General features: G+C 38.6%; 1 protein-coding gene across 1 annotated transcript in view; it reads right to left on the bottom strand.

The window, feature by feature from the left end:
- CHN1 (chimerin 1) overlaps nucleotides 1-12,454 on the bottom strand; it is a 131,338-nt gene that overhangs the window by 15,370 nt on the left and 103,514 nt on the right. The window contains exon 7 of the mRNA XM_008568392.1: nucleotides 1,544-1,628. Within this exon, the coding sequence (XP_008566614.1) occupies nucleotides 1,544-1,628 (85 nt within the window). The remainder of the gene's footprint in view (nucleotides 1-1,543; nucleotides 1,629-12,454) is intronic.

The following is a 12,454-nucleotide window of genomic DNA, read 5'->3' on the forward strand; positions in this document are numbered from 1 at the left end:
CTATATAGGATCCAAACCCGCGGCGGGAGCGCTGCTGCGCTCCCAGCGCCGCACTCTCCCGGGAGCGCCACGGGCTCGGCCCAACCCCAGCCTTCTTAATGATGGTTCCTGATCCTGACTCTGGATGACCACCAGTCACAACAATACAGGTTTCCTCATTCACTCTCTGAGACTGGACTGAGCTGATGAACACCTCTGCATGGTTCACAGCCCACACTTGTGGAGGTCTTATCCCATTCCCTGTGGCAGGGAGGTCCCTGAATGGGTCTGGCTAGTGATGTATGCCTGGAACCTTATTATATCTTAGTGACGTGGGAATACTAACTCAAAGAAGAGTGACTTGGAACATTGACATGCAGTGCTTACTGTACCTTGCTATATTCAAAGAGATAAGAAAAATCAGACCCTCAAAACTTCTGCACATAATGGACAACAAAAATATTCCATTTAAAAATCATGCCCCCAAAGAAATTAGGATGTTTACAGTGATAAATCTGAGTTACTACAGTTACCATTTTAAAATACTTTATTCTTATTATATTTTTTTTAGTGTAAAGCTTCATGCTAAAAGACATGTGAGAAGACATTCTTTAGTTTTACAAATTAAACAGCAAAAGAAAACTTTAATAAGCAAATACTATACATTTAAAATTTAGATTATTTTTAAGCCTATGCCAGAATTTAGAGTAGTTTGAATAAATGGCCATTACTCAGAATAGCCGTTCTATACAAATGAATTTCACATGATTTGAGTAACTACTTTATTTCACAAAAAGTATCTCAATAAGTCCCTGTGTTGGTATCTCCTTATGTGTAAATCTTAGAGTTTCTAAATTTAAATCTAAAATACCATGGTCACATTTCACAAAAAGGGTTTAATATATTTAAAATTTCAAAATGTCACAAAGAAAATATTAATGACTAAGTTGTTTTTTGGAATTTGGTAACCATTTTTGCAGAATATAGAACAGCTATACTGTGTACTGCCCATTTATTCAAACTTCTCTAAATTCTGGCATAGGATTAAAAATAATCTAAATCTTAAATGTATAGTATTTGCTTATTAAAGTTTTCTTTTGCTGTTTAATTTGTAAAACTAAAGAATGTCTTCTCACATGTCTTTTAGCATGATTTTTAAAGCTTCAATTTGATTTCACAAAAATTCAGTAAGTACAATCCAGCTTAACAAGTTATCCTTAAAATTCAGTTTCCAAGGCAACAATCGTAAGTCCCTGTACACTGTTTTTAAAAAATCATTTTTATAAATTTAGGCACTGCAACATCAAAGGCAAGTATTAAATATAACTGCCTTACTTTTATCTCCTTTTATCACAGTTTTTGAACAAGCTGACTTCTCTCTTTTCAATGGATTAATATCAGATCCCTAGCCTGCTGTCCATCAAATGTAAGAAAGTTGAGGGCAGATAAAATATCCAATTCCAAAGTGGCTGCCTGAGAATCCAGTCTACTGTATGTGCATAACAGCCAATCTCCTTATAACTTCATAACTGACTCAATCAAGACATAAAGGAAGAGCTCTTACCTGCACATTTCACTCCCTGAGCAATGAGACCCCACATGAAGTTGGCACAGTATTCACACCAGTGCGGTCCTCTGAACGTATGGACCTGAGAAAGAATCAGGGCAAAGTGGAGAGAGTGAAACACATGGATGAGGAGACTGTTTCATATAAAAGCACTAGTATACAAGCCACAGTTAGTACTGAGGAGGCAATATGGCTACATTTAGAAGAACTTTGAGTAGAACTGACAAGCAGTTAACATTTCTTCAGAGCTTGATTTCTTCTTTGTTTAAGAAATGTTGATAATCAAACCAATATTCTGCAATCTACTTTTGAAAACAATTTCTACAGTGGAGTTTTCCAATGGGTCTCCTCAGGCACAAGTACTCTCACCTACGTTTTACACAGATATTGGCATTTCTGAGTTCAATGGCAAAAAGAAGGATAAGGAGTAATACAGAATATGTCTTGGGTCCTGCGAGGATTTTTGTCAGATGATCCATCTTCTGTGAACACAGATAGGGTCACAGATGTTAAAGGTGACAATTATTTGATTGGTCCCAAGGGAATCATCAAAAAGGGATAAAACATTTGATAGTAATTATGTTAGCAAAGAGAATAAATACATTTTCGAAAATGCAGAAGCTATAGGTAATCTAAAACATGTTTAATACTGTTTTAGTAATTATTATTCTAAACTAATCATTCCAGCTCATGAAGATTTTACTGCATTTGATTCCTTTTTCTCTGAGAAAGAAAGGAATCCCCAGAGAGGAAAAGATTCAAACGCTAAGATACCTATAGACTTTCACATATAGGAAAGAGAAGGTACCCTAGCTTAACTCAGATAGAAAAAAATATTGGTAGAACATAGAAGCAATGAATCCAAACCCCAAATATTAAAGAACGATATTATCAGTAACAATTTAAGGTTTCTGAGCAAATATTGGCTGAAAATGCACTCAAGAAATAAGCTGAAAGAAAAGAGACAGGTATAAGGAAGTCATGTGAAAATCACAAACTGTGACGATTTGATTCCAACATAAATATCTGCCAAAATAGCTATTGAAAATAATGACATTCACAGCTAAGATTGTCATTTTTACAACTGTTATATTAATGCATTGACTAGGTGTTAGAAACCATGATTAAATGATTAAAAAAAAAAACCCTTATTTCATTAAACTTAAGATGCCACGAATGTAAGTCATACCATTATATGTTCCATTTAGGAAAACCATGTCAATTAAATTATGACAAGCCATTGATTGATCATAAGATAAATCCCAATTTCAGACATGTTAAAATGTAAAATAAAATGTACATATTAGAATCAATGAAATATATCAGAATTCAAAATACTGCATTGGCCAAAATATCCATATAAGGCCACAATGGATAATCTAGGGTTCATTCCATGTAGGTACGTGCTTGTGACTTTGGTTGCTGCCAAGTGAGCTTGAGTACAAATTTTATGTTGATTTTGACAAGCAGGCCATAATCCCTTTTATGTCTTTTATGGAAAAGGGTCAGGAATGCAGACACAGTTGCTTCTGGGTTGTTAATGATGCTCAGAGCCTGTAAATTGAAATCATTTCCTGGAGTTGCTGAAGCAGAACCCAAGATCAACATTCAGATACTCTGTGATGTCCCTGTTTGTCTAAGTTCCTCAGAGTGAATACAATTGAATAAAGTATGCAGTCTTGCTCTACTCTGATGGGAATCAGTGAAATAGATAGCACTGACTCATAAAAGAGTTATATAAGCAGGAAATAATTATAGAATCGTGAAGTCACTTTTAGAGAAAGTCTCTGGGACACCAACTGGCTTATGGGTTGCCAGATCTCAGGATAATCCAGTATCACTTACTTGGTTAGGTGAATAAAAGTGAAATAAAAGAAGGGAGAAAGTCTCAGGAATTATTCTGTATCTGCCAGTTATCTCACGATAAAGTCTCTGAAAGTTACATTAGGAGGACAAAAACAAGAGTAGATGGTATTTTATTTGTAATTATTTAAACAAAAGGACTTTAGGCAGTCAGCACTGAGTACTGAGAAGTTATACCAGAACCAACTCCCTTCCTCACCTTTCTGAAAGCAGCAGTGAATGTGGCATTTGAAAAGCATGAGGACATCTCTTCACATTAAATATGCTGAAGAAAGGGGTCTAACTGTCCAAGCAGGCCCACTGTTCTAATTAAAGGATCACACATGTATCTAAGAAAGCAATGGAAATCGTTATTTATACATTTCATTCTGGGACAGCTTTTTTAATAAAAAGCATCCTGAGCCATTTGAGGCTAGGATTTTGATTTTTTAAAAAATAGTTTAGAGGGTAGCTTATGTAGTGTCCAGGAAACTGTTCAAGAAACAGGCCTTGAAGCACCAGAAGCTTCCTAAACTTCTATTTGTATAACAAGGATTAACTAAATTCTCTTTTGAATTTTTATATCTAAAATTCGTATTTCTTAAGTTTCTTTTGTTTTGTGACCTCTATGACTCTATGACATTGAATTGCATTTATAAAAGTTGATTATTGTAGCCTTTTTGTCTTTTTTATTCTCCTTGAGGCTATCAAAACAGATAGTAACTTTATCCCTTAATTAACCATTATTCATTCATAAACATTTATTAAATGACATGCACAAAGATAAGGAATTCATTGGTTTCTTGTATAATACAGTGGGAAAATGCTCTGAAGAAAGTGTTTGCAAAGTGTGAAGGAAGCTGGGGGTGGGGGATTGCTCAGGCTTAAGGTGCAACCTATAAGCTGAGTCCCCAGCCTGGTGAGTTGATTAGGCCTGTGGGGCAGAATGGGAGTGTGCGTGTTGGAGCGGGGTGCATTAAGAAGCGCTGTCCCAAGAAAACCAAAGGCACAAGGCATGAGAGAAACAATGTGGTTTAGAGAATTGCAAGTAAGTTCAGAATGGATGGAGGTAGAAATGACTGGCATGGCACGAGGCAAGAGGGGCCAACAGGGCCTTTTACATGCCTACAAATTTATACTCTGCCCAGTGAGGGCCACTGAAGATTTTTAAGGAGAGTGACACAGTCAAAGGGGCACGATTAGAGGAAGACAGACTAGGCTGGATGTTATGACAGTCATCCAGGTAATAGACGACATGGATCTGAACTGGTCCATGGTGACTGAGAGGAAGGGAACAACTGGAGTTATTCAGGAGGCAGAATCAAGAGTTTGGTGAGTAAGTGAATCAGAGGCGAAGGAGAGGGGAAGAAGCTCATCTTACTGTTAGGGTTTGGGGCCTGGTGACTGGGGGAGGATGACACTAACAGAGGTACAAAAGCAGAGGAATCGGTTTGGAAATGAGGTAGAGAGGCACCATGGAAAGGGAAGGGCTGATTGACTGAGGAGGTGCAGTCAAGTGCAGATGGAATCCAAGGCAGAGCTCTGAATATAAGGAAAATCCCTCCCTGAGTTGGGGGGTACAGTGGAGGAAGGTAAGAGGGCGAGGATGCTGTGCAGGGGTGGTGGGGGTCTTGGGGTTAGAAAGCTAAGGGAATTCACGCTTGACTGGCTGTGGTCTCTATGCATCAGGAAGTAAGTTCAGTTATGAAGCAAATGAAGAGTTTGGAGAAAGTGAGAAATAGGAACTGGAGTGGGCCAGGAACCCAGAGAAGGACTGATGGACTTGAAAGCAAGTTTCTTTCCTGGATGACACTAAAATCATACTGTACCAGTATCAAGCACATAAAAATAAAAAATAAAAAAAAGACAAATACTTTCTTTTTAAATAGGTGATTGTGCTATATTTGAGCTTTATCTAAGTGTCTCATTTTATATGCGGTTTTACATTATTAATGATGTTTACATCATATACTTGACCAATTCAGAAAAAGATATCCGAAAAAATCTATTGCACAAATTATATAACTTGGAATAACAGCTCTTCAATTGTATTGCTCCATCTGGCACAGTGGAAACAGGCAGTTTCTACAGACAATTCTATAGGCACTGACATTTGCAGGCAATTTTGTTTATTAGATCTGTTTGTATTTTAATTACCTGTTTTAAAAATGATTAAATCACAATGTAATGGGCATTCAAAAAGAAAATTAAAAGGTCTAAAGTTGCATCTTGGGGCTTCTCTCTGCTTAGGAGGACGCTAAGAAAGAACTAGGTGGGATATGGGGGAAGGAAAGCGTGGCGTGGTTCACCAGGTGTGCAGACTGCAAGCCCTAGATCACATCAGAGCTACTTTTGCCTGGGATGTCTTCAACGCAGTAGATATCCCTTAGAAACATGCAACTGGTCAGCATTCAGGAAATCCGAACAACTGATGTCTTTTACCACATATACAACTAACAGACAGTCATTATGTGACACTTTCATCTGTCATTTTTTAAATAGGATTTTTATTCTAAATGGCCCCAGATTTTCATATTTTCATAACATGTTTTAGTGTTCCTGTCTCTTCTCATTCTCCAAAGCTGTCAGCTCCTTCTCCTTCTTCCTCACTCCTGTGTCCCTTTCTAATTATTGATTCTTAGTTGTGGACTAGGAAATCTGATAAAAGATCTTTGCTAGCCCTGGATATAAATCAATAAAATGTGTCATCAATCTTTCTCTTGAAGGCCTTTTTAAAAATAAAAAATTTCTGACTCCCTGTCTGTGTTTCTTACAGTTGAGGCTGATGGACAGTGGTCTCGTGATTAATGGGGTGTTGGCAGCACCTTACTTTATTCCATTACATCCACTAAGTCAGCAGTTACCGTTTCTTACAAGAAGAAACTAGCCTCTGTTTTTGCTATTTACCGTAGGACCTTAATGACATGNATGACATGCACAAAGATAAGGAATTCATTGGTTTCTTGTATAATACAGTGGGAAAATGCTCTGAAGAAAGTGTTTGCAAAGTGTGAAGGAAGCTGGGGGTGGGGGATTGCTCAGGCTTAAGGTGCAACCTATAAGCTGAGTCCCCAGCCTGGTGAGTTGATTAGGCCTGTGGGGCAGAATGGGAGTGTGCGTGTTGGAGCGGGGTGCATTAAGAAGCGCTGTCCCAAGAAAACCAAAGGCACAAGGCATGAGAGAAACAATGTGGTTTAGAGAATTGCAAGTAAGTTCAGAATGGATGGAGGTAGAAATGACTGGCATGGCACGAGGCAAGAGGGGCCAACAGGGCCTTTTACATGCCTACAAATTTATACTCTGCCCAGTGAGGGCCACTGAAGATTTTTAAGGAGAGTGACACAGTCAAAGGGGCACGATTAGAGGAAGACAGACTAGGCTGGGTGTTATGACAGTCATCCAGGTAATAGACGACATGGATCTGAACTGGTCCATGGTGACTGAGAGGAAGGGAACAACTGGAGTTATTCAGGAGGCAGAATCAAGAGTTTGGTGAGTAAGTGAATCAGAGGCGAAGGAGAGGGGAAGAAGCTCATCTTACTGTTAGGGTTTGGGGCCTGGTGACTGGGGGAGGATGACACTAACAGAGGTACAAAAGCAGAGGAATCGGTTTGGAAATGAGGTAGAGAGGCACCATGGAAAGGGAAGGGCTGATTGACTGAGGAGGTGCAGTCAAGTGCAGATGGAATCCAAGGCAGAGCTCTGAATATAAGGAAAATCCCTCCCTGAGTTGGGGGGTACAGTGGAGGAAGGTAAGAGGGCGAGGATGCTGTGCAGGGGTGGTGGGGGTCTTGGGGTTAGAAAGCTAAGGGAATTCACGCTTGACTGGCTGTGGTCTCTATGCATCAGGAAGTAAGTTCAGTTATGAAGCAAATGAAGAGTTTGGAGAAAGTGAGAAATAGGAACTGGAGTGGGCCAGGAACCCAGAGAAGGACTGATGGACTTGAAAGCAAGTTTCTTTCCTGGATGACACTAAAATCATACTGTACCAGTATCAAGCACATAAAAATAAAAAATAAAAAAAAGACAAATACTTTCTTTTTAAATAGGTGATTGTGCTATATTTGAGCTTTATCTAAGTGTCTCATTTTATATGCGGTTTTACATTATTAATGATGTTTACATCATATACTTGACCAATTCAGAAAAAGATATCCGAAAAAATCTATTGCACAAATTATATAACTTGGAATAACAGCTCTTCAATTGTATTGCTCCATCTGGCACAGTGGAAACAGGCAGTTTCTACAGACAATTCTATAGGCACTGACATTTGCAGGCAATTTTGTTTATTAGATCTGTTTGTATTTTAATTACCTGTTTTAAAAATGATTAAATCACAATGTAATGGGCATTCAAAAAGAAAATTAAAAGGTCTAAAGTTGCATCTTGGGGCTTCTCTCTGCTTAGGAGGACGCTAAGAAAGAACTAGGTGGGATATGGGGGAAGGAAAGCGTGGCGTGGTTCACCAGGTGTGCAGACTGCAAGCCCTAGATCACATCAGAGCTACTTTTGCCTGGGATGTCTTCAACGCAGTAGATATCCCTTAGAAACATGCAACTGGTCAGCATTCAGGAAATCCGAACAACTGATGTCTTTTACCACATATACAACTAACAGACAGTCATTATGTGACACTTTCATCTGTCATTTTTTAAATAGGATTTTTATTCTAAATGGCCCCAGATTTTCATATTTTCATAACATGTTTTAGTGTTCCTGTCTCTTCTCATTCTCCAAAGCTGTCAGCTCCTTCTCCTTCTTCCTCACTCCTGTGTCCCTTTCTAATTATTGATTCTTAGTTGTGGACTAGGAAATCTGATAAAAGATCTTTGCTAGCCCTGGATATAAATCAATAAAATGTGTCATCAATCTTTCTCTTGAAGGCCTTTTTAAAAATAAAAAATTTCTGACTCCCTGTCTGTGTTTCTTACAGTTGAGGCTGATGGACAGTGGTCTCGTGATTAATGGGGTGTTGGCAGCACCTTACTTTATTCCATTACATCCACTAAGTCAGCAGTTACCTGACTCCCTGTCTGTGTTTCTTACAGTTGAGGCTGATGGACAGTGGTCTCGTGATTAATGGGTGTTGGCAGCACCTTACTTTATTCCATTACATCCACTAAGTCAGCAGTTACTGTTTCTTACAAGAAGAAACTAGCCTCTGTTTTTGCTATTTACCGTAGGACCTTAATGACATGCACTGCTTTGTAAAGTGGGAGAGAGACCAATTCCTTTATAAACAGCATAATTTTGTCCTTAAGAGTTAGTTATATAAATAAATCACTTGATCAATTTACAAAAAAAGAGAAAGATTCCTTTGGGCATTTGGGCATGGTATTTTGGTAAAACAGAATTCAAGAGAGCAATCAGCTTCAACATAAAACATTATTAGTGAAGTAGGGATGATCCCAAGAAAAGCAACCTCATAAAGTGGGCCACAGATATTTATTTTAGACCACCTCCAAAACTTTTGCTTCATCTTGACAAATGAAAGTGAAAGAGTATTAAAACAGAATTCAAGAGAGCAATCAGCTTCAACATAAAACATTATTAGTGAAGTAGGGATGTTCCCAAGAAAAGCAACCTCATAAAGTGGGCCACAGATATTTATTTTAGGCCACCTCCAAAACTTTTGCTTCATCTTGACAAATGAAAGTGAAAGAGTATAGGCATGAATTACACCTTAATGAACAGAGGGCCCAACCAACTAATTTTAAAGCCCTCTTCTCTTTCACAAGTGGAAAAAAGACAACTTTATTACCATGGTATTTGAGATTGTTTTTCACCTGTGAACAACTCCTTTCATGTTAGTCACTCTGTTAAAACAGAGATAAAAGACTGGATTAATTAATGGACCCCCCAAGAGAGTCTTTCCAGTGAAGAAACTGGTCAGAACGAGGGTGAAAAGAACAGACAGGGTGGGAAATGGCTGGGCTACTGAGGGGTTCATGTGGCACAGGCCAAGTGTTGTTTGTCTCCCGGGCACCAACCCAGGTAAAAATGCAAGCCATTCCCAATTGGACCTGCTGTTATACTGACCAAAACCCTGGCTTATATAAGGAAACTAAAACACCTGCTTCTCATCATGTTTATAGCATTCACATCTCCAGTAATAGAAATAGAGACAAAAAAATCTGTGCTACATGAAGAAAAAAGAAATTCAGCATTATCTTCATTATCCCTTCCAAAGCAAAACGCTGCCTTTAGAAACAAGTATGAATGCAAACAGGCAAGGAGCAGGCCTGCAGAGCCTGCTGCAAATGTAAGCTGTGTTGCAGATGACAAGAACATTGCGAGAAATGAAGTTTTGCCTGGGAAGGTGGCAATAACACTTCAGCTGTAGCTCTCCGTTTCGGAGGCTCTCATGAGTCAGTTCTCTAGCTTGGTATTGGGCCATGAGGGGAGAGAACAGATGATCAAAATCAAATCAAAAGGAATGTAGGTGGGCAGACAGCTGGGCAGGAAAGGCCTTTTCTTTCTTTTTCACTTTTATCTTTAGAGCAGCTAGAATGTACTCTTTTAAGTGACCAATGTTAGTCTTACCAAGATGGTCTTAAATTTTTTATCCATATATGAAATTTAGAATTTTAACCACTTCAAAGTATTTTGATTTATATTATTATTATTTTTTTTAAGTGACAAGGGGATCTTAACCCTTGGCTTGGTGTTGCCCGCACCGCGCTCAGTCAGTGAGCACACCGGCCATCCCTATATAGGATCCGAACCCGCGGCCTTGGCGCTCCTAGCGCTGCACTCTCCCGAGTGAGCCACAGGGCCAGCCCTGATTTATATTATTAAGCCATGAAAAGAGAAGGCATAAAACTGCCTATGATCATTAACAGTAAATACATAAAATTGTATTTGAAATATGTAAAATTTTTTGCAGAGTTTCCTGCAAAAAAAGGCAAGGAGAGGTACTTAAAAAAGGAGTATGTTTAGTATCAAGGCACTCCTTTCTCACCTTGTTATAGTCAGAACTACTAGCCGCCTTAAAACTCTTGAGGAGAAATCTGTAACAAACAGCGAGGTTTGGGTGTAGTTAAGCCACCAGCACTGACATGCTGGCCGTGCCTGGTCCTCTTGCCCTGATGGAATGTATGTTGTAACATGGTGACTACATCAGGAAAGACAGAAAAAATGCACTAGTCACATGCTGAAACATAGCCACAAGCAACGGCTGGAGCTGGTAAGTGCCTGGAATGGGAGAAGGGGCCCATCCGCTAGCTGGCAGCGGACAAGTGAGGGGGACAATGGACAGCTGGTCAAAGGCCCAGGTGCCAATAGCCTAGACAACTAGCTACTACGTAGATGATCACACAGCGGAGAACTTGAAGGGACTCTGCAAGGTACACACTTAACCACACAAGTAGTTAACACAATCAGAAGCATCACTTTGAAAAGCATGATAAATGACAGAAAATTGGTGACCTAATGCTTTAAGAGTAAAAAAACTTCAAAATTGAGGGAAATATGATTAAAGCCTACTAGACATACATTGGCCATACCACAAATAAATGATGCCCTCTAATGTATGAGAAACAACTACAGGAAAAGCTGATATAATATGGTCAGACTATAACAACACCAGTCTTACTTTACTAATAGGGCAATTTGGGCAATATAGTAATTTAGTTCTGCTCCCACATGAAGGTTAAAAAATGGCTTTTAGTAGCTGGTGTACAAAACAACGCTTTAAATAAACTTTAAATGTTTATTTACTAAAACCCATTTTTATAACGATCTTCATGTGGAAGCAGAACTAAATTACTATAATGCCCTAGTAAAAAATAATGAATTATCATCAGTTTAACTCATAACAATACATTCACCATAATTCAACGTATAACTATATCATAATAATTTTATATATATAATAAATAATTCAATATAGGGCCTTCTTACCAGAGTTAAAATTTTAAATTTCTTTGTGGTTTCCTTCCCATTTCCCCCCAATCAATATTATGTCTGTGAGGGAAAAATAGCTCTAAAATTACAGCTAAGTTAATGTAGCACAAACAAGTAAACTTGCTTAGAATCATCCACAACCATATTAATGTTAGAACACAAACACAGTTTCTAGTGTTAATGTTCTGTTCTAAGCTGAAAGAGTGGCCCGTTACACACAACCATCAATTTGAAAACCAGGAATCAGGAAGTGGAAATATCAAAGTTCTCAAAGTTTTTTAGTCCATTTTGTGTCACTTACTATTACCTAAAGAATGATGAATGCTGACTAATGATGACAATAAGTTTGCTGAGATACAGGGAACTTGACAATATAGTCAATAACCGAGATAAGATGTTATGATGAGTATATATTCTTTAGGCACATGCTTTGACAAGCTTATTAAAGTCATGATAGGCCTCACTCCTAATAAGACTCTTTGTCCTCTAGGGAATGCTGACATACTGGGTTATAATAAGATGATGCATGACAGTATAATTTGTCAATTAAACAAAGTTTGAAAAATAGAGGTATGAAATATTATGTATGTGTTTCAGTCTGTTTTGTGTTGCTGTAACAGAAATACCTGAGACTGGGTGATTTACAAAGAAGAGAGGTTTATTTGGCTTAAGATTCTGGGACAGCTGCATCTGGCATGGGCCTCAGGCTGCTTCTACTCATGGAGGAAAGTGGCAGGCAGCTGGTGGGTACAAGCAGATCACATGGTGAGAGGAAGCAAGAGAGAGAGAGGAAGTGCCAGGGTCTTTTAAACAACAGGCTACTGTGGGAACTAATACAGTGAGAACTCACCCATTTATCCCTCTCCCAGGGAGAGCATTAATCCATTCATGAGGAATCCACCCCCATGACTCAATCACTTTCCAATACTGCCACATTGGGGATAAAAATTGCACATGAGTTTTGGAGGGGACAACACATCCAAACTCCATTAATATGAATTTCTCCTACTAACTTACAAAATAAGCAAAATAGAATTAAGACCCAATTCTCAGTTAAAGCTACAAGGAGAGAATGAATATATGATACAAGAGACTGCAAGAAGTGGCCTTTAAAGAACCAACATGTCCCAAATAGGGAAAAACCAGTCCTTGTTGATT

The sequence above is a fragment of the Galeopterus variegatus genome, unplaced genomic scaffold (genome assembly GCF_000696425.1).
Source record: "Galeopterus variegatus unplaced genomic scaffold, G_variegatus-3.0.2 Scaffold405, whole genome shotgun sequence".
Classification (NCBI taxonomy): domain Eukaryota; kingdom Metazoa; phylum Chordata; class Mammalia; order Dermoptera; family Cynocephalidae; genus Galeopterus; species Galeopterus variegatus.